Consider the following 25,323-nt stretch of genomic DNA (forward strand, 5'->3'; position numbering starts at 1 on the left):
GGACAGTACCTCGGTCCAGACTCTGTACTCGTGGGGACAGAGCCTTGGTCCAGACTCTGTACTCGTGGGGACAGAACCTCTGTCCAGACTCTGTACTCGTGGGGACAGAACCTCGGTCCAGACTCTGTACTCGTGGGGACAGAGCCTCGGTCCAGACTCTGTACTCGTGGGGACAGAGCCTCGGTCCAGACTCTGTACTCGTGGGGACAGAGCCTCGGTCCAGACTCTTTACTGGTGGGGACAGAGCCTCGGTCCAGACTCTGTACTCGTGGGGACAGAGCCTCGGTCCAGACTCTTTACTGGTGGGGACAGAGCCTCGGTCCAGACTCTGTACTCGTGGGGACAGAGCCTCGGTCCAGACTCTGTACTGGTGGGGACAGAGCCTCGGTCCAGACTCTGTACTCATGGGGACAGAAGCCTTCTCTGTGGAACCGCCGACCTTTCCAGGTTAGAGCTGCACAGTCTGTTGAGCACTTTAAGACACTGCTGAAAACCCATCTTTTCTCCTTGGCGTTCAGTCCCAACTCTTACTCTTTTTTTACTCTTCTTATTCCTTTTTATTCTAATTTTAGTTTTTTTTTAATTGAGTTCTTACTATTCCTTTATTATTTTTATGTATTATTATATTTGTGTATGATTATATTGTATTTTAATAAATGTAAAGTACTTTGGTTCAACTTAGGTTATTTTTAAATGTGATTTATAAATAAAGTTTGACTTGACTTTTAAACTTGATTCAAAATAAAATTCAGAAAAATTAATAAAGCTGCAAACAACCAAACGTTAATGTGAATAATCTGTTAGTTTGTTGTTTTATTTAATCTTTGGGTTTATGAAATGGTGTCTTGTGTTTGAAGCATCATCCAGCTGGTTTGTCATTGATGTGGATTTGCTGCTCATGTGAATCCTCCCACAGTGTTTCATTAGCAGCTGTAACCACAGTGACTCTGATAAAACAGGAATTAGCAGAATCCATCTGATATGAAGCTGTGGTTTGAATACCACTTCCCTCCTCTTTGAAGAGTAGTCACATATCTGTGTTCAGGTTTTTGTACAGCCTCTTCTACACTTTCTATCACTGTGTGTATAGAGCACAGTAGTAGAGAGCTGTGTCTGCCAGGGTTAGTCTCTGTATGGTCAGCTCAGTTGATGTTGGCGATGTTTGGGATTCATATCTATCTTTATTCTCATCAGGAATATATTCAGATGTGCTCTCCTTAGCTCTTTTCCAGAGTATAAACTCAGGTGCCTGAAGGTCAGAATGATGTTTGTACCAGTAAAGCCAAGGAGAAGTATCATCTGTCTCATATGTACATGTGAGTGTGACAGATTGTCCTTCTCTTCTACTGACTTCATGTTGTTCAGGATAGATTTTGTCTCCAGCTATTAGTCCTGGAAAAAGTAGAGAAAATGAAGCCATTAGACTAACATTGTTCATGAGGCTGAGAGGAGAAGACAGTGGAAAATGTCAACTGTACAGTGTTACTCTGTGGACACAAACTGATCAACTGTTCATTTGACTGATTTCTATAGAAATCATCTTCCAAGGTGTTACCTAGTGAAGGAAACATGTTGTATTAAAGTTCTGTTCCAGAGTGAAATATCCATCATTTGTAAAATATCACACAATGACAAAAACATACGTACCTACAAGAGTTGAAAAGAGTAAAATGACAGCGAGTGTTTCCATGTTTCCAGAAGTGAAATGCTGTAACTGAATGTTCAGTGTGAATAAGTGTTGAGTGGTTTTGTGAGTTGTGTTTGGTCTGATGTTCACAGCTGGAATCAAACAGCTCTCTGCCATGCAGCCACCTCTGCAGTCAGTAGGAGGAGACTCATATGTCACATTACATTCATTTCTAAAAGTCTTCATCACAGCTGTGTCTCATGAGGGAAAAGAATCTAGAGTGTTTGACTCCCTCTAGTGGATGTTGTGGAGTATTCTGTTGTCTTTGCTCCAAAGGTTTTTGTACAGAGTTTTGGTGTTTTCCTGTCACTGTGGGCTGCAGAGCACAGTAGTACACAGCAGAGTCAGACAGCTGCAGCTTCTGGATCTTCAGAGGAACTGATCTTGAGGTTGAATTCAATGTTGATGAAAATCTTTCCTTAAACTCATCTACTGTGTTCCCTTCATCTGCTATAACGCGGCTCAGGATGAATTTGGGTCTGTTGTTTCCATCTTGTTTGTACCAGAAGAGGTTATTACTTGTACCACTGCTTTGATATTGACATCCAAGTGTTACTGTCTCTCCTTCAGTAGCAGTCACATCTCCTTTTGGCTGCAGCACGTTGTCTTGTTGTGCTCTGCATTCTGTAAAACAGCAACAAACAGTATCAGTGAGCTGTTAAAGAATCATGTCAATGTTGGATTGATATCACAGAAACAGAGCTGTGTTCATACCAAGGCACATAGCAGCCAGCAACACTGAGATGAACAGAGACGTCATATCTGCAGTGTTGAGTAACTCTGAGCTACAGCGAGTATAAAGAAGACTCTGATCTCTGTTTAGTCTTCATCAACACTAAGTTGGTGGATTTAAAGGAGGAGTCTGATCACAGTGACAGAGCTCATTCACAGCCCTGTGTTATTCCTCCTACTGACAACTTTACACTAAACACATGTTTGTGCCTCTCTCCTTTCCTAGCATAGCTTGTCTTGTATATTTTCATCACTGGAGATTTAATGTTTGAATATAAATTACAGTTTAGTGTCTTTTGGTTCTCTGCAGCTGTCAGAGGTCAAATGTAAAGATGGTGGAGTTGTTGTGGAAGCTTCAGTTTCTATAAATCAGCTGATTCTAAACTTGGTCAAAGCTTCAGCTGTTAAAGTGTAGCCCTGTTGAGTTTATGATGTGTGAGAATATAAATGAACAGTAATTGGGGAAGCATCCTTTAGCTTTCATAACTTCTAACAAATGTTTTCGGTAAGTGCTGACAAGCTTCTTACACCTCTCGATCGGTATCTTTGCCCATTCTTCATGTGCAAAAGCCTCCAGCTCAGTGATGTTTGATGGCTTCAGTGCTGCAACTGCCTTCTTTAAATCCTACCAAAGATTTTCAGTCAGATTTAAATCTGGTGACTGAGAAGCTTTGGTTGACTTGGAGGTGTGCTTGGGATCATTGTCTTCCTGGACAGTCTAATGATCACCAAGGTTTAATTTGTCAACAGAAGGCATCCTGTTCCTCTTTCAAATGAACTGGTAGTTCTGGGAATCCATGATGCCAGGTACACGGCCAGTTCCTGCTGCAGAAAAACAGCCCCACATCATCAATGACCCACATCCATGCTTGATAGTGAGGATAGTATTCTTCTGGTCATAAGCCAGACATACCGCTGGTCCATATGTCCAATCAGTTCCAGTTTGGTTTCATCAGTCCATAGAACTGTCTCCCAAAACTCTGCAGTCTTATCCAAATTCCTCCTCCTGGCATATTCTAGTCGACTTTTGTTTTTCCTTGTGGTCAAGAGTGGAGTGCGTCTTGGAGTCCAGCCATGAAGTCCTTGTTCATTCAGTGCTCATCTTATAGTTGCCACTGAAGCACTTGTTCCAGCCTTCATCAGGTCATCCTGTAGGTGTTCCCTCAGTAACACAGGGGTTTTCTTAGTTGTCCTGACTAAGCTGCTAAGGGCCCTTGATGAAGTTTTGTGCTTTCTTCCACGGCCAGGCAGGTTTGCAGCTGTTCCATAAGTTCCTTATAATGCTCCCAATGGTGTCTCTTGGAATGTAATCTTTTTATACACAAGGCCCTTCAGGTGTGATGAAATAATCTCCTCTCTCAGCTTTTGTGGAAGCTCCTTTGTCTTTCCCATGATTTCAGTTGACCTTTAATACCTTCTTGGGTTTATTTATGCATCACAGCTGAAGCCAATGAAGGATCATTAAAGAGTTCCCAAATGCTTCATTATGTTTCAACTCCACTTTAGTCCATACAAACTGGCAGAAGGCTTTAAAAACATCACTATTATAAATGGGTTGAATAATTGTTACATGACTATCTTATGAAAAATTTACTGTTACACACAAAAACTACATCATGCATTTTCTGTGATGATTTTTATGTATCACTCAATTGATAAAGACGTCATCCAAAGCAGAATCTTGCTCTTTGAAAAAACTTTAACAGATAAATCCTTAAAATCTTTGTGGGTTGAATATTTCTGATTGCAACTGTAGTTCCTTATGCAGTTAGTGATAAAACCATCTAGCTCCTGTGATTCACTGATTATTTTTGTTCAGACTCAGAAGAAAACTTTATAAGTGATTCATGTAAATATCTTGTTTATTTCTAAAGCAGTAGGAGGCAGACAGAGGTTGCTTAGATAACTGTCAGTATATCTGAAATGGGGCAGCTGTGGCTCAGGTCGTCCACTAATCAGAAGATTGATGGTTCGATTCCCGGCTCCTCCAGTCCACATCAGTGGCGGCCGGTCAATGCGGGGCGCTGGGGCGCCGCCCCCATCAAATATCTGGCCAAAATCTACTTAAACATATTAAACATAAATGAATTAGAAAATGCTAAATAATTATGAAATAAATAGTATTTGTTAGCAAGATGGTCCTGTTAGCCTCTAAGCACCTGTCATCATTCATTTTAAATCGATTCCAAATGGTATTTTATTAATTTCTATATGTACTTCCTGTATGTGGGGCGCCGGACTAATGGAAGTCAATGCAAGCCCTCAAACTTTTGACAAGCATGTGACCTGAGGCTGCTCTCTCATTGGCCTGCGTCACGTTTCCCACGGGGCGCAGCTCAGTGCGCCCCGGACACGCCCACTTTTATTGGCAGCGAATTGTTGTTGTTTCATGTTTTTTAATCTACTGTGATTGGACAGTTCCGGCTGTCATTCACGCCCTCCCGTCAGCTGCTGTCATCCAAACTCCTGCTGACGGTAGCTTCAGGAGATGACGTTAAAGTGGAGCCGCGGAAATTAAAGAAGATTATTTTGTAATTTCTCTACAAAAACCTAATTTCAAAAGACTTTCACTAGAAGAGAGAAAGAGGATAAAGCAGCAGCAGGTGATGGAGGAGCTGAGAGTTTCTCCTGCTGCTGTTATGATAAACGGAGCTGGCTAGCTGGATGCAGTGTGAGTTATTCCTTTTATTGCTTAATCTGTTTGCTGTTTCAAAGTGTCAGCACCGAAACGTTGTGGACAACGACAGGGGAACGAGACCTAAAACATCTCTCTGAAAAAATCAAACAGAAAGCTGCAGCCATCGAGACAATAGCATGGAGCTAAGTTGTTTTTAGTAGACTTAGCATTGCTGAGCTCTTTCTGCAGCTGTTTCACCACATCTGGCCACATGTAGACCTCTGCTATGCCAAGCTCCAGAAGAGGAACATAGATTCAGTCAGTGGCTGCATCCAGCAGCTCCAACAGGACATATAAAAGATCAGGTAGTAGCTGCATTGCTGTTATTAATATTGTAAAGTGTTAAAAAATACTTTATAAAAGACATAACTATGAAGTGTAAAAAACCAAAATGCATAAATGCAGGATAAGAAATGATGGAAGTAATTTTGACTATTACAGTTGATTTGGGTACATTTCATTATTAAAATAAATTAAATAAATTATGCCTAATCACAGCAGTGTATGGTGCTTAATGCGCCATCTATTGTCATGTTTAGGTATTGCAACAACTAACAGATTACAGTGAAATCAGGACTGAAGACACAATAACTAAAATATAGGTGGTGTCTCTTTTTAAGCATATTACCTTATTGATAACTCTGCTTTAACTGCTGGTATCTTTAAGTGATGTGAGTGAAATGGGCATTTTATCATATCTGGTTATAATTTTTTATTCCTCTCTCTGTGGGTCAGAGATACCATCCTGGGACAAACCAGGGGACATTATAGTATGTTGTGTTGTTTTTAGATTAGTTTTTCTTTCTTATTTATATTTTTTTGCTGCGGTATGAAGTGGTGCTACGGCTTATTTGACACTAACCCTAGGACCACCAACCATCAAACTGCGCCCCCCCAAACATTTTTGTCACCAGCCGCCACTGGTCCACATGTTGATGTGTCCTTGGGCAAGATGCTTAACCCCAAATTGTTCCTGATAGCTGCACCAATGATGTGTGAATGTTAATCAGTTGACTAATGTTTAAATGTAAATAGAATTTAGATCAATTTCAATCAGGCTTTCTTTCTACACACATGACACAAGGTTCTATTCTGGGTCCAGTCCTTTTCTCACTCATTCCAAGACTGAATGTGTCTGACCACTTTTATGCAGATGATACCCAGATATACATCATCTTCTCCCCAAATGTCCTAAACAGCCTAATCCACCTGCAAAAGTGTTTACGTGAAATTAAAGAATGGATGCATCAAAACTACCTGCAGCTTAATAATACTAAAACAGAGATTCTACTGATTGGTTCACACTGCACAACTGAGCTTTTATTGTTTCTAGACTTGATTATTACAACTCTCTGTACTCCTGTCTTAGTCAGAAGCAACTGTCATGCCTTAGTTATTTTCTCCCCAGTGAACATAATCGAGACTGTTTGATACCAAACCTCTGAAGTTTAACAGTGTGTGACTCCCTCTAGTGGATGTTGTGGAGTATTCTGTTGTCTTTGCTCCAAAGGTTTTTGTACAGAGTTTTGGTGTTTCCTGTCACTGTGGGCCTCACAGCACAGTAGTACACAGCAGAGTCTGTCACTGCAGCAGAGGAGATCTGAAGATCCATTTGTTTTTCTTCCACTTTAATCTCCAGTCCAGATTTTGGAGTTGCTACATCCCCAGAAGCTGTGTGTGAGATGAGGAACTCTGGTGGTTTTCCTGGATATTGTCGATACCAGAAGAAATAATCATTGGCTAAAAGATTGGGGTATTTATAGGACACAGTAACATTGCTGCCCTCCAAACTGTGCTCTTCATTCTTGACTGCAGTGAGATCTTCACAGCTGACACCTGCATGAGAATATTTAAATCCAGCAGTTAGTGAACAAATGGACATTTTCTTGGGCTTCTTGTTCTGTGCTTCAGTAACTATGTAGCTGCTTTAATTACATGATCACATATGAATGTTGTTGCCATTGAATTTAAGTCCAAGAGATGAAATGAAAATGTGACTCACCAGTGAATATACAGAGGAGCAGAGCTGCCACTAAAAGCAACATGTTGAAAGATAAACAGCTCAGTAATCCTCACAGTCAACTTTCTGAAGTCTGCTTACTTTCTGATGGGGACAGCTGGGCTTCTCCCATCTGTAAAGGAAGCCCCTCCTCCCTTAATGACATCACTGTGACATCACTGATCCCTGCAGGGGGGGTGTATACTGATATCCCACCAGTTATATCACCATCACAGACTTTTCTTCTTCTCTTATGTCTTTATTGTCAACATGAAAACTTTGTCTGGAGCAGCTTTTACATGACTGATCTGTTGTCATGTGAAACTAGAGAAGCATCAAAAATCTGTCAGTTTTGGTGTTTTCTGTCACTGTGGGTCAGGATCGGACTGGGAACTAAATTCAGCTCTGGCAATGCTCATCTAGACCATTTGATGATAAAAACTTGCACATAAAATTGAAGGGTTTCATATAAATGAGCATCAGTTATGAACTTCTAATGTTTGAGAACTGCTTATTCACTTGTGTCTCGTCTTTTTGATCACACAGGTTTCCTGTACGGGGACTTTAATTCCCTGACCTGCTTGACCCTTTAAGAAGGAGTGCACTTCCCCTTTAAAATGTCTCTGTGGGTATTTTTCCTGCTGTAATGTTGAACAGTTCCAAAGAAGTGGATGTTTATTTGTCATTTAACTCCAAACGAGGGGAGATTAATGCCACCTGGGTCAAAGTGGCACTAAGTCCAAAGACCCTCCCTGACTGTCCACAGATAGCAGATGACAGGGTAGAAAAGGCTCTGGAAGACAACACACTGGTTGCTCTGTTTTTTACTTTCTCCAGGAAAAATGGAGGAGGGTCAGTGTTTTGGGGACTGTGAAGGTTTCCCCACTAATTATCTGCAGATGATGAACTTAATTACATTGTTTTTCAATCTTTTTTTGTAGCTGGTCTGAATAAATGTTCCTGTTCTGACAAATCAACTCCTGCCTGCTGGTCCATCCTCCCCACTCACACTACCAACCATCCTCAAGTACAACAAGGTCCAAGGAACTCTGTTACAACCCTGAAAGAATCTCAGGATGAGGGAAGCAACACAACACTGATGTAGTCAGGTAAGAACCGCCATTTATTGTTTAGTGTCACTATAAAAGATAAAAGTTGCTTCCTAATCGTACAGATCCCCAATAACTGACTGATGCTAAAACCAGATAAACTAAACCAAACCTGTCTGGTTGCACTATTCTTACCTGGAAAAACAAAATCATAACACAAGCAGCCATCATTTAGGCCTGGTGTTCAGAGTAGACAGACGGGCTACTACATGTGGTGTATGGACTAACAAATGTAGAAAGTAGGAAAGTAAGGAAACGATTTAAAACCTGCTGTCCAGTCCCAGAGCTGCTAACTGAGTAATTAATAGGAATGATGGTGAATAAGTTTGGAACCACCAGGACTCTTCCTATAGCTGGCTGTTCAGGAAACTGAGTAACCAGGCAAGAAGGGTCTTAGTCAGGGAGGAGACCAAAACCCAACAGTCAGTCTAACAGCACTTCAGAAGTCCTCTACAGAGAGAACCTGCTGGAAGGACAACCATCTCAGCAGCTCTCCATCAGTCAGACCTTTATGATAGAGCAGATACAGAGAAGCTACTCTGGAGTAAAAGACATGACAGCCTGCAGAGAGTTTGTAAAATAAGATTTAAAGAACTCTGAGAGCACGAGGAGCAAGATTCTCTAATCTGATGAAACAGAAATTGAACTCTTTCTGAAGTCTGATGGCTTGTGGGAAAAATCTGTTGCACATTCTGGTTGTTCTTGATGTGATGGATTGATATCTCCTGCTGGACGGGAGGAGATTGAACAGTCCATGAGATAGGTGGGAGGAGTCCTTCACTATGCAGAGAGCTTTTCTCCTGCATCTGTCTGTGTAAATGTCCTCAATAGCAGGGAGTGAGACTCTGATGACCCTCTCAGCCATCCTCACAACATGCTGCAGAGTCTTTCTGTTGGCTGCACTACAACTTCCATACCAGGAAGTGATGCTGCTCATCAGGACACTCTCAACAGTGCCCTGATAGAAGATGACCTTTGACCTGAAGTCCACAATTATCTCTTTAGTCTCATCGACGTTAAGAGACAGATTGTTCTTTATACACCGACCCACCAGTTGTTCCACACTGATGCTGCAGTCACCATCATGATCCAGCTTTCACATTGTTGGACACAGATGAGTCTTTTCTTCTTTCTTCTTTTGCAAGGCTGAGTCAAATATGTGAAGATTCAAACCTCTGAAGTTTAACAGTGTGTGACTCCCTCTAGTGGATGTTGTGGAGTATTCTGTTGTCTTTGCTCCAAAGGTTTTTGTACAGAGTTTTGGTGTTTCCTGTCACTGTGGGCCGCAGAGCACAGTAGTACACAGCAGAGTCAGACAGCTGCAGCTTCTGGATCTTCAGAGGAACTGATGGTTTGTTGAGTGTAGCATCAAATCTGTCTTTGGGGAACTCTGCAGCATTATCTCCTGTTCCAGATAAACGATGCAAAACATACTTTGGGAAACCATTTCCTTCTTGTTTGTACCAGAACAAAGTGGGACTGTAACTGCTATCAAAAGTACAATTAAGTGTAACTGTCTGTCCTTCAGTAGCAATGACATCTCCTGGTGGCTGGTTCACTCTGTCTTGTCCTTTACACTCTGGGGAAGAACAGAACATGCAGAGGAAGAGATGAATCAATAAAGATGATTGATTAAAGGAGAACAATCAGCAGGTTTGTTTGTGAATTGACTTCCACAAAATCATCCAGCTGTGAAAAACAGATATGTGGTTAATACATCAGGTAAAATGAGACTTTGATCTGTGTTCTAACACTCACCTATAAAGTGAGATAAAAGTATAAAGAGGTAAAGCAACATGTCTTTGGAGTTGTTGAAAGCAAACAGACAGCAGATGATCAATGTTCTTCCACTGCAGTAGAATGAAGAAACTAAACAGCCTCTCTGCTGCACAGCCCTTCTCCTCAGCATCAAGCTGATTGGGATTTGACTTCCTCAAACATTTCTGCTCTGGAGACAGAAATAATCTCATTGGTTGAGTTGAACCTCAGTGGGCGGGACAACCCTCTTGTTATGTGATAAAAAGAGGACGTGATGGTGACAAGCTCTGAGATATTCGGTACAGCAATTAGCTTGGAAAGGTTTAGAAAGAATCAAGGAACTATTGTGTTTGATGGTGTCTTGTGTTTGAAGCATCATCCAGCTGGTTTGTCATTGATGTGGATTTGCTGCTCATGTGAATCCTCCCACAGTGTTTCATTAGCAGCTGTAACCACAGTGACTCTGATAAAACAGGAATTAGCAGAATCCATCTGATATGAAGCTGTGGTTTGAATACCACTTCCCTCCTCTTTGAAGAGTAGTCACATATCTGTGTTCAGGTTTTTGTACAGCCTCTTCTACACTTTCTATCACTGTGTGTCTAGAGCACAGTAGTAGAGAGCTGTGTCTGCCAGGGTTAGTCTCTGTATGGTCAGCTCAGTTGATGTCGGTGATGTTTTGGATTTATATCTATCTTTATTCTCATCAGGAATATATTCAGATGTGTATCCCTTTGCACCTTTCCTGAGTATAAACTCAGGTGCCTGAAGGTCTGAATCATGTTTGTACCAGTAAAGGTAAACATTATCCTCAGTTGTCTCATATGTACATGTGAGTGTGACAGATTGTCCTTCTCTTCCACTGACTTCATGTTGTTGAGGATAGATTTTGTCTCCAGCTATTAGTCCTGGAAAAAGTAGAGAAAATGAAGCCATTAGACTAACATTGTTCATGAGGCTGAGAGGAGAAGACAGTGGAAAATGTCAACTGTACAGTGTTACTCTGTGGACACAAACTGATCAAAACACACATTTATGCTCTGAACTCTGGATACTAGAAATATAAAGCTGGAAAAGTCAGTCAGTACAATTTACATATATTTGTACAAGATGATAAAAACATGAAGTGTTTTCTATGTTACCAAAGAAAAGAGCAGCAAGAATAATCCACAGCCAATGTTCCATCTCTACAACAAGGTTTAAATCAACAGGAGAAACTATGTGATGTTCAACATTCAGTGTGAGAATTGTTCTCTTCACAGCAGCAGTTATTATTGACAGAATGGTTGAACACAGTGCAGAAGTAGTGCACCGCCTACTTGATAATGTGGCCCTCTAGTGGAGGTAAAAAGTTCAGTACAACAGTGTGGTAAAAAGGCTTCCAGCAGCTTGTCAGTGTGTCAGCTTGTGTTTTTGTACAGAGACTGTGGGTTTGCTGTCACTGTGGGCCTCACAGCACAGTAGTACAGAGCAGAGTCTGTCACTGCAGCAGAGGAGATCTGCAGATCCATTTGGGTTTTATCTTCACTCACTTTAAAAGACAGTCTAGGTACTGGATTTGATAGAGAAGTTCCGGTTCCTGAATGAGAGATGAGGAACTCTGGTGGTTTTCCTGGATATTGTCGATACCAGTAGAAATAATTACTACCAGTTGCAGCTTGAGAGTATTTGTAGGACAGAGTAACAGAGCTGCCTTCTAAACTGAACTCTTCATTGTTGACTGGAGTGAGTTCTTCACAGCTGACACCTAAAGGAAGAGATAACTCTGTTATAACATGTAAAAGTCACAATGGATTAATCCCAAATGTTATAACATGTATAATGTAACATACCTGTTAAAATGGATAGAAACACCAAAGAAAGTAGACAATGATCCATTGACAGCATGTTGAATAAAGGTAATGTTTGTGGTTTGTGTATTGAACTCTGCTGAATATGGAAGTTCCTCTCTCTTCTATAGTTCAGTAACAGCTTAGCTCCTCCCTGAATCTCTCCGTCTCCTCTTAGATCTGTATTTTCACTTCTCTCAGTTACACTTCCTCCTGGTTAACAGACTGGTAGCAGCATTTTCTATCAGCTGGATGTGGGAAGTGTTTTTTATTGATTTAATTTGAAATTTGAACTTTTAACTTATTTGGATAAACCACTTGAGATGACATATAAACATACAATACAACAAAATGAAGGATACAAAAAATATAAAAAATACAGAAACAAAAAAACAAACGGAAAAAAAGGGAAAAAAAGACAGACAACAGTTAACATCATGACGACATCAGAACAATACAACCATAAAAAGGCCACAATGGCCGACACTGAAACTGAGACAACAACAGATAATGAATACAATAAATTCACCAAATCAGAAAGTTCATGCAGCTTCAATGAAAACAAGAGCAGGCCAATTTAAGGTGAGAAGACAGAGCACGCTTAAAGATAACAAATGAAGAAATGGGTCTGATATTAGCCGGTAGGTTATTCCAATCTGATGGTGCTTTAAACATAAAAGATCTTCTGGACGAAAGATTTATTGACATTGGGAACAGAAAAATAGAGATGGGCAGAATGTCTGATATAAGTTGATGTATATGGTATAAGAAGCTGCTGTAGATAAGGTGGATAATTAAAGTAAATACATTTGTATATAAGTTGCAACCAGTGCATATGTCTTCTCACATTCAATGATGGCCAGTTGAGTCTATTGTACATCGTGCAGTGATGGGTGTGATAAGGGCAACCAAGGACCAACCTACAGAGTCTATTGTAAGCTGTGTTAAGTGAAGCAAGGTCAGATTCATGAGCATTTTGGTGTACAACATCACAATAATCCATGATTGGAAGTATAAGTTGAGTGGCCAGTCTCTTAAGTAAACTAAATGAAAAACAGTTACGAGAGTGATATAACATATTAATACCAAAGTGGACGTTGCGTAATAGATGATTTTAATTAGGCTTAAAAGAGAGTTCTGAATTCAGCCATACACCAAGATATTTAAAACTGTCAACTTTGTGCAGTGGTGAGCCGTCATTACAGTTTATAACACAGGAACCAGGTTTGGATTTCAGTTTTTCTTTGGTACCAAATATCATGATGTAGGATTTTGATTTATTAAGCAGGAGTTTGTTACAAGATAGTCTTTCCTGAACAGAGGTAAAAATCAGACTGAAGATAAGGCTGGGATTTATATATGATGGTGTCATCAGTATAAAGTTGAACTGAATTTAGCAAGACTTAATGGGAGATTATTTACATAGATTGAGAATAGAAGAGGTCCGAGTGTTGACCCCTGAGGGACACAACATTGCTGAATGAGGAAATCGGATTGAAATCCATTCAAGACAACACAATGTTTTCTGTTGTGAAGGTATGAGCTAAACCACTTGACTGCATTGAGATATTGTGAAATGTGTCTAAAAGCATGATCCTTATATACAGGAAGTTACAGAAATATCCCTATACATAACACATCACTGTACAATATTATTGTGCTGTAAATTAAAGGAAAGCTCAGGGTCAAAGGTCAGACTCATACTGACTGCAGTATTCTTCTTGTTATCAACAATCTAAGATACAAGACCAGCTGCTGACATTACAGGATTTTAATGGAACATACACTACCCGTCAAACGTTTTAGAACACCCCTTCTCTGTAGGAAGGACCTACATTTTTAAGTGTTTTTGTATAACTTTTGACCAGTAGTGTATAAAGATGTGTCATCAGCATGTTGTGAGATCCAGAATTGATCCCTGTGGTACACCACAAGAATTCACTTCTTCTGAAAGAGAGAAAGAGCAGCTTTACAAGCTGTTTGATACCAAACCTCTGAAGTTTAACAGTGTGTGACTCCCTCTAGTGGATGTTGTGCAGTATTCTGTTGTCTTTGCTCCAAAGGTTTTTGTACAGAGTTTTGGTGTTTCCTGTCACTGTGGGCTGCAGAGCACAGTAGTACACAGCAGAGTCTGTCACTGCAGCAGAGGAGATCTGAAGAGGAACTGATCTTGAGGTTGAATCCAACGTAGAGGAAAATCTTTCCTTAAACTCGTCCTCTGTTTTCCCCTCACCAATTTTAAAACGGCTCAGGATGAACTTAGGTCTGTTGTTTCCATCCTGTTTGTACCAGAAGAGGTTAAGTTGTGATGAACTGGTGTTATATTGACATCCAAGTGTTACTGTCTGTCCTTCAGTAGCAGTCACATCTCCTTTTGGCTGCAGCACGTTGTCTTGTTGTGCTCTGCATTCTGTAAAACAGCAACAAACAGTATCAGTGAGCTGTTAAAGAATCATGTCAATGTTGGATTGATATCACAGAAACAGAGCTGTGTTCATACCAAGGCACATAGCAGCCAGCAACACTGAGATGAACAGAGACGTCATATCTGCAGTGTTGAGTAACTCTGAGCTACAGCGAGTATAAAGAAGACTCTGATCTCTGTTTAGTCTTCATCAACACTAAGTTGGTGGATTTAAAGGAGGAGTCTGATCACAGTGACAGAGCTCATTCACAGCCCTGTGTTATTCCTCCTACTGACAACTTTACACTAAACACATGTTTGTGCCTCTCTCCTTTCCTAGCATAGCTTGTCTTGTATGTTTGCATCACTGGAGATTTAATGTTTGAATATAAATTACAGTTTAGTGTCTTTTGGTTCTCTGCAGCTGTCAGAGGTCAAATGTAAAGATGGTGGAGTTGTTGTGGAAGCTTCAGTTTCTATAAATCAGCTGATTCTAAACTTGGTCAAAGCTTCAGCTGTTAAAGTGTAGCCCTGTTGAGTTTATGATGTGTGAGAATATAAATGAACAGTAATGTCAGAGTTTAATGCTTCAGTGTGTATTTATGGTGTAGCTCAACATGTTACTGAGGATAATGAACAATGGACGGAGCTCATTGTGGCCTAATGGCCCACAGGGAACAAAGAGGATGAAGTCAGTCAGTAAGTGTCCATTTATTCTGTTTGATGGTGTCTTGTGGTTACACCAGTATTGGAAGCCACTGGCTTCCTGTCTGTTTCAGGATTGATTTCAAGATTTTATTGTTTGTTTTTAAGGTTTTAAATGGGCTGGTGCCTCCTTACCTAGCAGAACTCCAGCATCATCATCATCATACTCCAGTTGGAGAACTGAGGTCCACCAACCACATGCTCTTGGATGTTCTGAGATCCAGGAACAAAACCTTGACCTGGATATAATTCCTTATGCAGTTAGTGATAAAACCATCTAGCTCCTGAGATTCTTTGATTGTTTTTGTTCAGACTCAGAAGAAAACTTTATAAGTGATTCATGTAAATATCTTGTTTATTTCTAAAGCAGTAGGAGGCAGACAGAGGTTGCTTAGATAACTGTCAGTATATCTGAAATGGGGCAGCTGTGGCTCAGGTCGTCCACTAATCAGAAGATTGATGGTTAGATTCCCGGCTCCTCCAGTCCACATGTTGATGTGTCCTTGGGCAAGATGTTTAACCCCAAATTGTTCCTGATAGCTGCACCAATGGTGTGTGAATGTTAATCAGTTGACTAATGTTTGAATGTAAATAGAATTTAGATCAATTTCAATCAGGCTTTCTATCTACACATATGACACAAGGTTCTATTCTGGGTCCAGTCCTTTTCTCACTCATTCCAAGACTGAATGTGTCTGACCACTGTTATGCAGATGATACCAAGATAAACATCATCTTCTCCCCAAATGTCCTAAACAGCCTAATCCACCTGCAAAAGTATTTAATTGAAATTAAAGAATGGATGCATCAAAACTACCTGCAGCTTAATAATAATAAAACAGAGATTCTACTGATTGGTCCAAACTGCACACATGAGCTTTTATTGTTTCTAGACTTGATTATTACAACTCTCTGTACTCCTGTCTTAGTCAGAAGCAACTGTCATGCCTTTGTCATTTTTCTCCCCAGTGAAAAAAATCTAGACTGTTAGATACCAAACCTCTGAAGTTTAACAGTGTGTGACTCCCTCTAGTGGATGTTGTGGAGTATTCTGTTGTCTTTGCTCCAAAGGTTTTTGTACAGAGTTTTGGTGTTTCCTGTCACTGTGGGCTGCAGAGCACAGTAGTACACAGCAGAGTCTGTCACTGCAGCAGAGGAGATCTGCAGTTTGATGCCACGCCTTTCTCCAGACAGTTTAGCAAAGAACCTTTTGTTAAGTGAGTCTGCAGGTCTAGAAATGTTCAATCCTGAGATGTACATGATGAACTCTGGAGGTTTTCCTGGATATTGTCGATACCAGAAGAAATAATCACCAGCTGCAGCTTCTTTGTCGTATTTGTAGGACAGAGTAACAGAGCTGCCTTCTAAACTGAACTCTTCATTGTTGACTGGAGTGAGTTCTTCACAGCTGACACCTAAAGGAAGAGATAACTCTGTTATAACATGTTGTCAAAGACTCATCAAAGGAATATGTACAACTTCATGCTCAGTTTTGAAGCAAACATCAATAGAAGTAAATATGAAGTGTGTCTCCTACCTGTTAGTGTGATCATAAACACAGTTGAAAACAGACTTAATTGCATTGACACCATCTTGAAGACAACAAGAAACTGTGTGTGTTGTTTAGTATGAAACACCACAGTGAAAGTTTGTGTCTTTCTGTACTTCAGTGACAGTTTTGCTCCTCCCTTAATCTCCTCCTCCCTGCTCTCACAGCTCTGACTCATAATGTCTTCAATGTAGTTTGAATCAATAATGTTGTTTTAAACAGTAAAGATACTAACTATATTTGACAGATGCTAAATGAAATGTAATAATTGACTCCTTTAGGATAAAACAGCAGTGAGGAGAAAGTGGAGCCTTGGTGGGAGCCTCTCAGCTGTTAGTGTTGTTGTCAGAAGAGTTACTGTGTTATACTTTCTCATTTATGTGAACCATACTTCATAGCTATCAGGACAGTCTACATCATTCATTATAGATAGATAGATAGATAGATAGATAGATAGATAGATAGATAGATAGATAGATAGATAGATAGATAGATAGATAGATAGATAGATAGATAGATAGATAGATAGATAGATAGATAGGCTTTATTGTCCAATGGGGAAATTTGTTTTCACAATCTGTCAACATCATGCCCAAACACCACTAATCATTGAACAACCGACACATGTATCACACTCAGGATGGCTGGGTCCATATGAGGTTATTGGGGAAGGTTATTGAGTGCTGAGATGGCAGACGGGACCAAGCTCTTGCTGAAGCCCGTCTCCATCTCAGAGTCCTGTATCTGCAACCAGACGGCAGCAGTGTGAAGTGAGGGTAGAGAGGGTGATCCGGGTCGTTGGTTGTTGCTTGTGCGAGGCGTGTGACTGCTCTGTGGTTGAGCTCGTGAGGTTGGGTGTAGGATGGTTGATGATCTTGGATGCGGTGTGTGTTATTTTTGTCAGTTTGTTCCTGTTAGTGGTGGACAGCATGTTGTAAAAACAGGGTGAACAGTACAGGAGGATGGGTTGGATGATGCTGGTGTACAGTAGTGACAGAAGGTGGGGGGGTAACAGAGAGGGCACGGAGTTTGCGGATGACATGGAGTCTCTGTTGGGACCTTTTGTGTATGTTGGTGATGTGCTGATCGAATGTCAGTTTATTGTCTATGGTGAGTCCGAGGTATTTGAAGTGGCTGACCTGTTCAACTGTTTGGTTATGGATGGAGGTGGGGACCAGTCCAGATGGGGGTGTGCGTGAAGTGTGGATGACCATTTCTTTTATTTTGACCACGTTCAGTTCCAGAAAGTTATTGGTGCACCACTGAGTGAAGTGAGGAACGTTGGTAGGCAGTAATTGAGTTATTGTCACTGAGCAGACCTAGGATGGCAGTGTCATCTGAATACTTGTAGTATGTGGTGATTGGTGAGGGGCTGATGCAGTCATTTGTGTAGAGGGTGTAGAGAAAAGGGCTGAGGACACAACCCTGCTGGGCTCCAGTGTTGGTGATGATGGTTGATGATGTGACTGTGCCTATCCTTACAGCCTGTGGTCTATTGGTGAGGAAGTTGTGAACCCAGCAGATGAGGAGTGGAGATATGTTGAGGTGACGGAGTTTCTTGATCATCTGGTGGCGTTGGATTGTATTGAAGGCTGAGCTGAAGTCTATGAAGAGGATGGATGCAAAGGTGCCAGGTGATTCATTAAAATGTGTTACATCTCAGCTTCTGATTTTAACTGGTTTAAATCTTATCTCTGTAACATAACATTATCAGTACTGCTTGGTAACTCCTCATCCTCCTCTACTCATATCACTTGTGGGGTGCCACAAGGCTCCATTCTGTCACATAATATGACCAATGTTATGCAGATGATACCCAGATATACATCATCTTCTCCCCAAATGTCCTAAACAGCCTAATCCACCAGTCAAAGTGTTTACCTGAAATTAAAGAATGGATGCATCAAAACTACTTGCAGCTTAATAATAATAAAACAGAGATTCTACTGATTGGTCCACACTGCACAACTGAGCTTTTATTGATTATTACAACTCTCTGTACTCCTGTCTTAGTCAGAAGCAACTGTCTTGTCTTTGTCATTTTTCTCACCAGTTGTAAGAATCTAGACTGTTTGATACTAAACCTCTGAAGTTTAACAGTGTGTGACTCCCTCTAGTGGATGTAGTGGAGTATTCTGTTGTCTTTGCTCCAAAGGTTTTTGTACAGAGTTTTGGTGTTTACTGTCACTGTGGGCCGCAGAGCACAGTAGTACACAGCAGAGTCAGACACTGCAGCAGAGGAGATCTGCAGGTTGATTTCATTTATTTTCTTATTCAGTTTAGCAGTCAGTCGAGGATTTGGAGGTTTTGCTTCAACCACAGTAGGAGATGTTGTATCAGTGATCAGGAGAAGGAACTGAGGAGCTGATCCAGGATCTTGTCGATACCACTGGAGATTATCAGCTTTAACTGAATAGTTACAGGACAGAGTAACAGTATGTCCCTCTGATGAAAACACTTCAGCACTGCTGGCTGTAATATCATCTTCCAAGGTGTTACCTAGTGAAGGAAACATGTTGTATTAAAGTTCTGTTCCAGAGTGAAATATCCATCATTTTTAAAATATCACACAATGACAAAAACATACGTACCTACAAGAGTTGAAAAGAGTAAAATGACAGCGAGTGTTTCCATGTTTCCAGAAGTGAAATGCTGTAACTGAATGTTCAGTGTGAATAAGTGTTGAGTGGTTTTGTGAGTTGTGTTTGGTCTGATGTTCACAGCTGGAATCAAACAGCTCTCTGCCATGCAGCCACCTCTGCAGTCAGTAGGAGGAACTTAATATGTCAAATTACATTCATTTCTAAAAGTCTTCATCACAGCTGTGTCTCATGAGGGAAAAGAATCTAGACTGTTTGATACCAAACCTCTGAAGTTTAACAGTGTGTGACTCCCTCTAGTGGATGTCTCCTTTATCTGTCATAATCAATCTTCTACTGCAGGGCTATGCAACTTCAATAGCAAGTGGGCCAAATATGAAAATCACTGGGGGTTCGTGGGCCGCACAGAATATTTGTAAACTAATGGCTGAAAAATAACTCTTGATAATAGAGAACGAATGACACATACAGTATCCACTTTTCCCCCCACTTTAATACTTTCACAAAAGGGCTTTTATAACCAAGGTCCATATTTATATGAATGCTACATTCAAAATTAACAAAGCAAAGCCATCTGACCATAGATGGGACTGTAGATGACACTGCAGCAGAGGAGATCTGCAGATCCATTTGTTTTTCTTCTACTTTAATCTCCAGTCCAGATTTTGGAGTTGCTACATCCCCAGAAGCTGAGTGAGAGATGAGGAACTCTGGTGGTTTTCCTGGATATTGTCGATACCAGAAGAAAGAGTCACCACCAGTTGCAGGTTTGGAGTAATTATAGGACACAGTAACATTGCTGCCCTCCAAACTGTGCTCTTCATTCTTGACTGCAGTGAGATCTTCACAGCTGACACCTGCATGAGAATATTTAAATCCAGCAGTTAGTGAACAAATGGACATTTTCTTGGGCTTCTTGTTCTGTGCTTCAGTAACTATGTAGCTGCTTTAATTACATGATCAGATATGAATGTTGTTGCCATTGAATTTAAGTCCAAGAGATGAAATGGAAATGTGACTCACCAGTGAATATACAGAGGAGCAGAGCTGCCACTAAAAGCAACATGTTGAAAGATAAACAGCTCAGTAATCCTCACAGTCAACTTTCTGAAGTCTGCTTACTTTCTGATGGGGACAGCTGGGCTTCTCCCATCTGTAAAGGAAGCCCCTCCTCCCTTAATGACATCACTGTGACATCACTGATCCCTGCGGGGGGGGGGGGGGGGGGGGGGGTGTATACTGATATCCCACCAGTTATATCACCATCACAGGACTTTTCTTCTTCTCTTATGTCTTCATTGTCAACATGAAAACTTTGTCTGGAGCAGCTTTTACATGACTGATCTGTTGTCATGTGAAACTAGAGAAGCATCAAAAATCTGTCAGCTTGTGTTTGAGTTTTGGTGTTTTCTGTCACTGTGGGTCAGGGTTGGACTGGGAACTAAATTCAGCTCTGGCAATGCTCATCTAGACCATTTGATGATAAAAACTTGCACAACTGCTAATTCACTTGTGTCTCGTCTTTTTGCTGACACAGGTTTCCTTTATGGGGACTTTAATTCCCTGACCTGCTTGACCCTTTAAGAAGGAGTGCACTTCCCCTTTAAAATGTCTCTGTGGGTATTTTTCCTGCTGTAATGTTGAACAGTTCCAAAGAAGTGGATGTTTATTCGTCATTTAACTCCAAACGAGGGGAGATTAATGGCACCTGGGTCAAAGTGGCACTAAGTCCAAAGACCCTCCCTGACTGTCCACAGATAGCAGCTGACAGGGTAGAAAAGGCTCTGGAAGACAACACACTGGTTGCTCTGTTTTTTACTTTCTCCAGGAAAAATGGAGGAGGGTCAGTGTTTTGGGGACTGTGAAGGTTTTCCCACTAATTATCTGCAGATGATGAACTTAATTACATTGTTTTTCAATCTTTTTTTGTAGCTGGTCTGAATAAATGTTCCTGTTCTGACAAATCAGCTCCTGCCTGCTGGTCCATCCTCCCCACTCACACTACCAACCATCCTCAAGTACAACAAGGTCCAAGGAACTCTGTTACAACCCTGAAAGAATCTCAGGATGAGGGAAGCAACACAACACTGGTGTAGTCAGGTAAGAACCGCCATTTATTGTTTAGTGTCATGATAAAAGATAAATGTTGTTTCCTAATCGTACAGATCCCCAATAACTGACTGATGCTAAAACCAGATAAACTAAACCAAACCTGTCTGGCTGACTAGTGTCCATGTTTGGGGGTCGAACCGCTCCAAGTACACAACATTTGAGAGCATGTTGGGAGAGGGAAATAGGCACAGTCCTCTCAGAGGATGCATGGTGTAAATGTCTTCATAGCATATACACATGTTCAATTAATTCAAGACACCAGCTAATTCAGTATAAGGTTATACATAGACTCCATTATTCACGTGTTAAACTGCATTCATTCTATTCATCCTCTTCACAGCTGTGTCTCATGAGGGAAAATAATCTAGACTGTTTGATACCAAACCTCTGAAGTTTAACAGTGTGTGACTCCCTCTAGTGGATGTTGTGGAGTATTCTGTTGTCTTTGCTCCAAAGGTTTTTGTACAGAGTTTTGGTGTTTCCTGTCACTGTGGGCCGCAGAGCACAGTAGTACACAGCAGAGTCTGACAGCTGCAGCTTCTGGATCTTCAGAGGAACTGATCTTGAGGTTGAATTCAAAGTTGATGAAAATCTTTCCTTAAACTCATCTACTGTGTTCCCTTCATCCAGTTTATAGCGGCTCAGGATGAATTTGGGTCTGTTATTTCCATCCTGTTTGTACCAGAAGAGGTTAGTTTGTGATATTGAGCTGGTGTTATATTGACATCCAAGTGTTACTGTCTGTCCTTCAGTAGCAGTCACATCTCCTTTTGGCTGCAGCACGTTGTCTTGTTGTGCTCTGCATTCTGTAAAACAGCAACAAACAGTATCAGTGAGCTGTTAAAGAATCATGTCAATGTTGGATTGATATCACAGAAACAGAGCTGTGTTCATACCAAGGCACATAGCAGCCAGCAACACTGAGATGAACAGAGACGTCATATCTGCAGTGTTGAGTAACTCTGAGCTACAGCGAGTATAAAGAAGACTCTGATCTCTGTTTAGTCTTCATCAACACTAAGTTGGTGGATTTAAAGGAGGAGTCTGATCACAGTGACAGAGCTCATTCACAGCCCTGTGTTATTCCTCCTACTGACAACTTTACACTATACACATGTTTGTGCCTCTCTCCTTTCCTAGCATAGCTTGTCTTGTATGTTTTCATCACTGGAGATTTAATGTTTGAATATAAATTACAGTTTAGTGTCTTTTGGTTCTCTGCAGCTGTCAGAGGTCAAATGTAAAGATGGTGGAGTTGTTGTGGAAGCTTCAGTTTCTATAAATCAGCTGATTCTAAACTTGGTCAAAGCTTCAGCTGTTAAAGTGTAGCCCTGTTGAGTTTATGATGTGTGAGAATATAAATGAACAGTAATGTCAGAGTTTAATGCTTCAGTGTGTATTTATGGTGTAGCTCAACATGTTACTGAGGATAATGAACAATGGACGGAGCTCATTGTGGCCTAATGGCCCACAGGGAACAAAGAGGATGAAGTCAGTCAGTAAGTCTCCATTTATTCTGTTTGATGGTGTCTTGTGGTTACACCAGTATTGGAAGCCACTGGCTTCCTGTCTGTTTCAGGATTGATTTCAAGATTTTATTGTTTGTTTTTAAGGTTTTAAATGGTCTGGTGCCTCCTTACCTAGCAGAACTCCAGCATCATCATCATACTCCAGTTGGAGAACTGAGGTCCACCAACCACATGCTCTTGGATGTTCTGAGATCCAGGCACAAAACCTTGACCTGGATATAGTTCCTTATGCAGTTAGTGATAAAACCATCTAGCTCCTGTGATTCTTTGATTATTTTTGTTCAGACTCAGAAGAAAACTTTATAAGTGATTCATGTAAATATCTTGTTTATTTCTAAAGCAGTAGGAGGCAGACAGAGGTTGCTTAGATAACTGTCAGTATATCTGAAATGGGGCAGCTGTGGCTCAGGTTGTCCATGATAGAGATTTTAATTATTCAGCCCATACATCAATGGAGAGAGTAGACATGAGTCCAGGATTTCTTCTATTGAAAAGGTTTATTTACTTCTACAAGGAGAAAATAATGAATGATCAGTACACGTTATGTTCTGATGCTCCCTTCAATTCTGAAGTTTCTCTCCTCTGGGGATAGACTTTAAACCACACAGATATACTTTAAACCACACAGATAATGCCACAGGTTGAGCCATACCCAAATATGGGCAGATCCAACACATCTACAATATACAGAATTTAGTCTACTGGTCTATAGACAAAACATTGCTTAGACCTCACTCAAGACCTTTGTCCTACCTCCAACACTTTATCAAACCTCTGACTCCAGTTACCTTTACTGCGTTCAGGGAAAACATTCAAAGACATATCTGACCTCGGTTGCTATAGCAACACTATCAGGAAGCCTCCTGTTTTCCCCAAAAGGAGCAGACTCACTGCTTACCACTATCTCAAGGGGAGACAGTGTCTAAACCCAATATTTGGTGTGGCCTTGCTATGACCGCAAAGCCTAGTTTGACCCAGTGCATATTAATGATGGTTAATTCCCTAACAGTCCACTAATCAGAAGATTGTCGGTTCGATTCCCGGCTCTTCCAGTCCACATGTTGATGTGTCCTTGGGCAAGATGCTTAACCCCAAATTGTTCCTGATAGCTGCACCAATGCTGTGTGAATGTTAATCAGTTGATTAATGTTTAAATGTAAATAGAATTTAGATCAATTTCAATCAGGCTTTCTTTCTACACATATGACACAAGGTTCTATTCTGGGTCCAGTCCTTTTCTCACTCATTCCAAGACTGAATGTGTCTGACCACTGTTATGCAGATGATACCCAGATATACATCATCTTCTCCCCAAATGTCCTAAACAGCCTAATCCACCAGTAAAAGTGTTCATTTGAAATTAAAGAATGGATGCATCAAAACTACCTGCAGCTTAATAATAATAAAACAGAGATTCTACTGATTGGTCCACACTGCACAACTGAGCTTTTATTTATTCTAGACTTAATTATTACAACTCTCTGTACTCCTGTCTTAGTCAGAAGCAACTGTCATGCCTTAGTTATTTTCTCCCCAGTGAAAAGAATCTAGACTGTTTGATACCAAACCTCTGAAGTTTAACAGTGTGTGACTCCCTCTAGTGGATGTTGTGGAGTATTCTGTTGTCTTTGCTCCAAAGGTTTTTGTACAGAGTTTGTGTTTCCTGTCACTGTGGGCTGCAGAGCACAGTAGTACACAGCAGAGTCTGTCACTGCAGCAGAGGAGATCTGCAGGTCCATTTGAGTATTATCTTTACTCACTTTAAAAGACAGTCTAGGTACTGGACTTGATAATGCAGTTCCTGTGCCATAATGAGAAATAAGGAACTCTGGTGGTTTTCCTGGATATTGTCGATACCAGTAGTATTTAAATCCAGCAGTTAGTGAACAAATGGACATTTTCTTGGGCTTCTTGTTCTGTGCTTCAGTAACTATGTAGCTGCTTTAATTACATGATCAGATATGAATGTTGTTGCCATTGAATTTAAGTCCAAGAGATGAAATGAAAATGTGACTCACCAGTGAATATACAGAGGAGCAGAGCTGCCACTAAAAGCAACATGTTGAAAGATAAACAGCTCAGTAATCCTCACAGTCAACTTTCTGAAGTCTGCTTACTTTCTGATGGGGACAGCTGGGCTTCTCCGATCTGTAAAGGAAGCCCCTCCTCCCTTAATGACATCACTGTGACATCACTGATCCCTGCAGGGGGGGTGTATACTGATATCCCACCAGTTATATCACCATACATACAGACTGTTTTAGAAACATTTAGTTGAAGGCTTGAAGCATTTAAACAAATGTAGATGCAGCTCATTGCAGTGGTTAATCTTTAATGTCTCAGCAAATGTGCCATAAATGCCTAAACAGCCACAATGACAACAAACATCACCAGCCTTACCATCCCAACAACAGTTAAATAACAGTATTGCACATATATCCCATAATATTACACACAACACATACATACACCAATGGGAAAAACACATGCTAAAAGACCACTATAATAAAAGCACTATAAAATTGTTGCACAATCTTCGGCCTCAATCAGCATTGTTTAGGAGTTTGATGGAGGTTGGAACAAATGAATTCTTAAGACGGTTGAGTTTGAAGTTAGTGTCTCTATATCGTCTG

The 25,323-nt window shown here is 40.7% G+C and overlaps 1 protein-coding gene across 1 annotated transcript; it reads right to left on the bottom strand.

Moving 5' to 3' along the window:
- Positions 1 to 9,759: 9,759 nt before the first annotated feature.
- On the bottom strand, positions 9,760 to 20,202 carry LOC133990161 (uncharacterized). The gene is made up of 7 exons (XM_062428332.1): positions 20,172 to 20,202; positions 19,805 to 19,906; positions 18,650 to 18,948; positions 17,769 to 18,015; positions 11,795 to 12,004; positions 11,417 to 11,709; positions 9,760 to 9,783 (listed from the first exon to the last, which is right to left on the bottom strand). Exons 1-7 carry the CDS (start codon positions 20,200 to 20,202, stop codon positions 9,760 to 9,762), a joined length of 1,206 nt encoding a protein of 401 aa, XP_062284316.1.
- Positions 20,203 to 25,323: the final 5,121 nt, after the last annotated feature.

This window comes from Scomber scombrus, chromosome 11 (assembly GCF_963691925.1).
Source record: "Scomber scombrus chromosome 11, fScoSco1.1, whole genome shotgun sequence".
Lineage (NCBI taxonomy): Eukaryota > Metazoa > Chordata > Actinopteri > Scombriformes > Scombridae > Scomber > Scomber scombrus.

Coding starts and splice junctions, on each gene's coding strand:
- LOC133990161 (XM_062428332.1), bottom strand. CDS start 20,202: ATGGGAGAAGCCCAGCTGTCCCCATCAGAAA. Junction 19,907..20,171: donor CCAGCTGTCCCCATCAGAAA/GTAAGCAGACTT, acceptor ATTCTCATGCAG/GTGTCAGCTGTGAAGATCTC. Junction 12,005..17,768: donor AGATGACACTGCCATCCTAG/GTCTGCTCAGTG, acceptor TCTGTTAACCAG/GAGGAAGTGTAACTGAGAGA.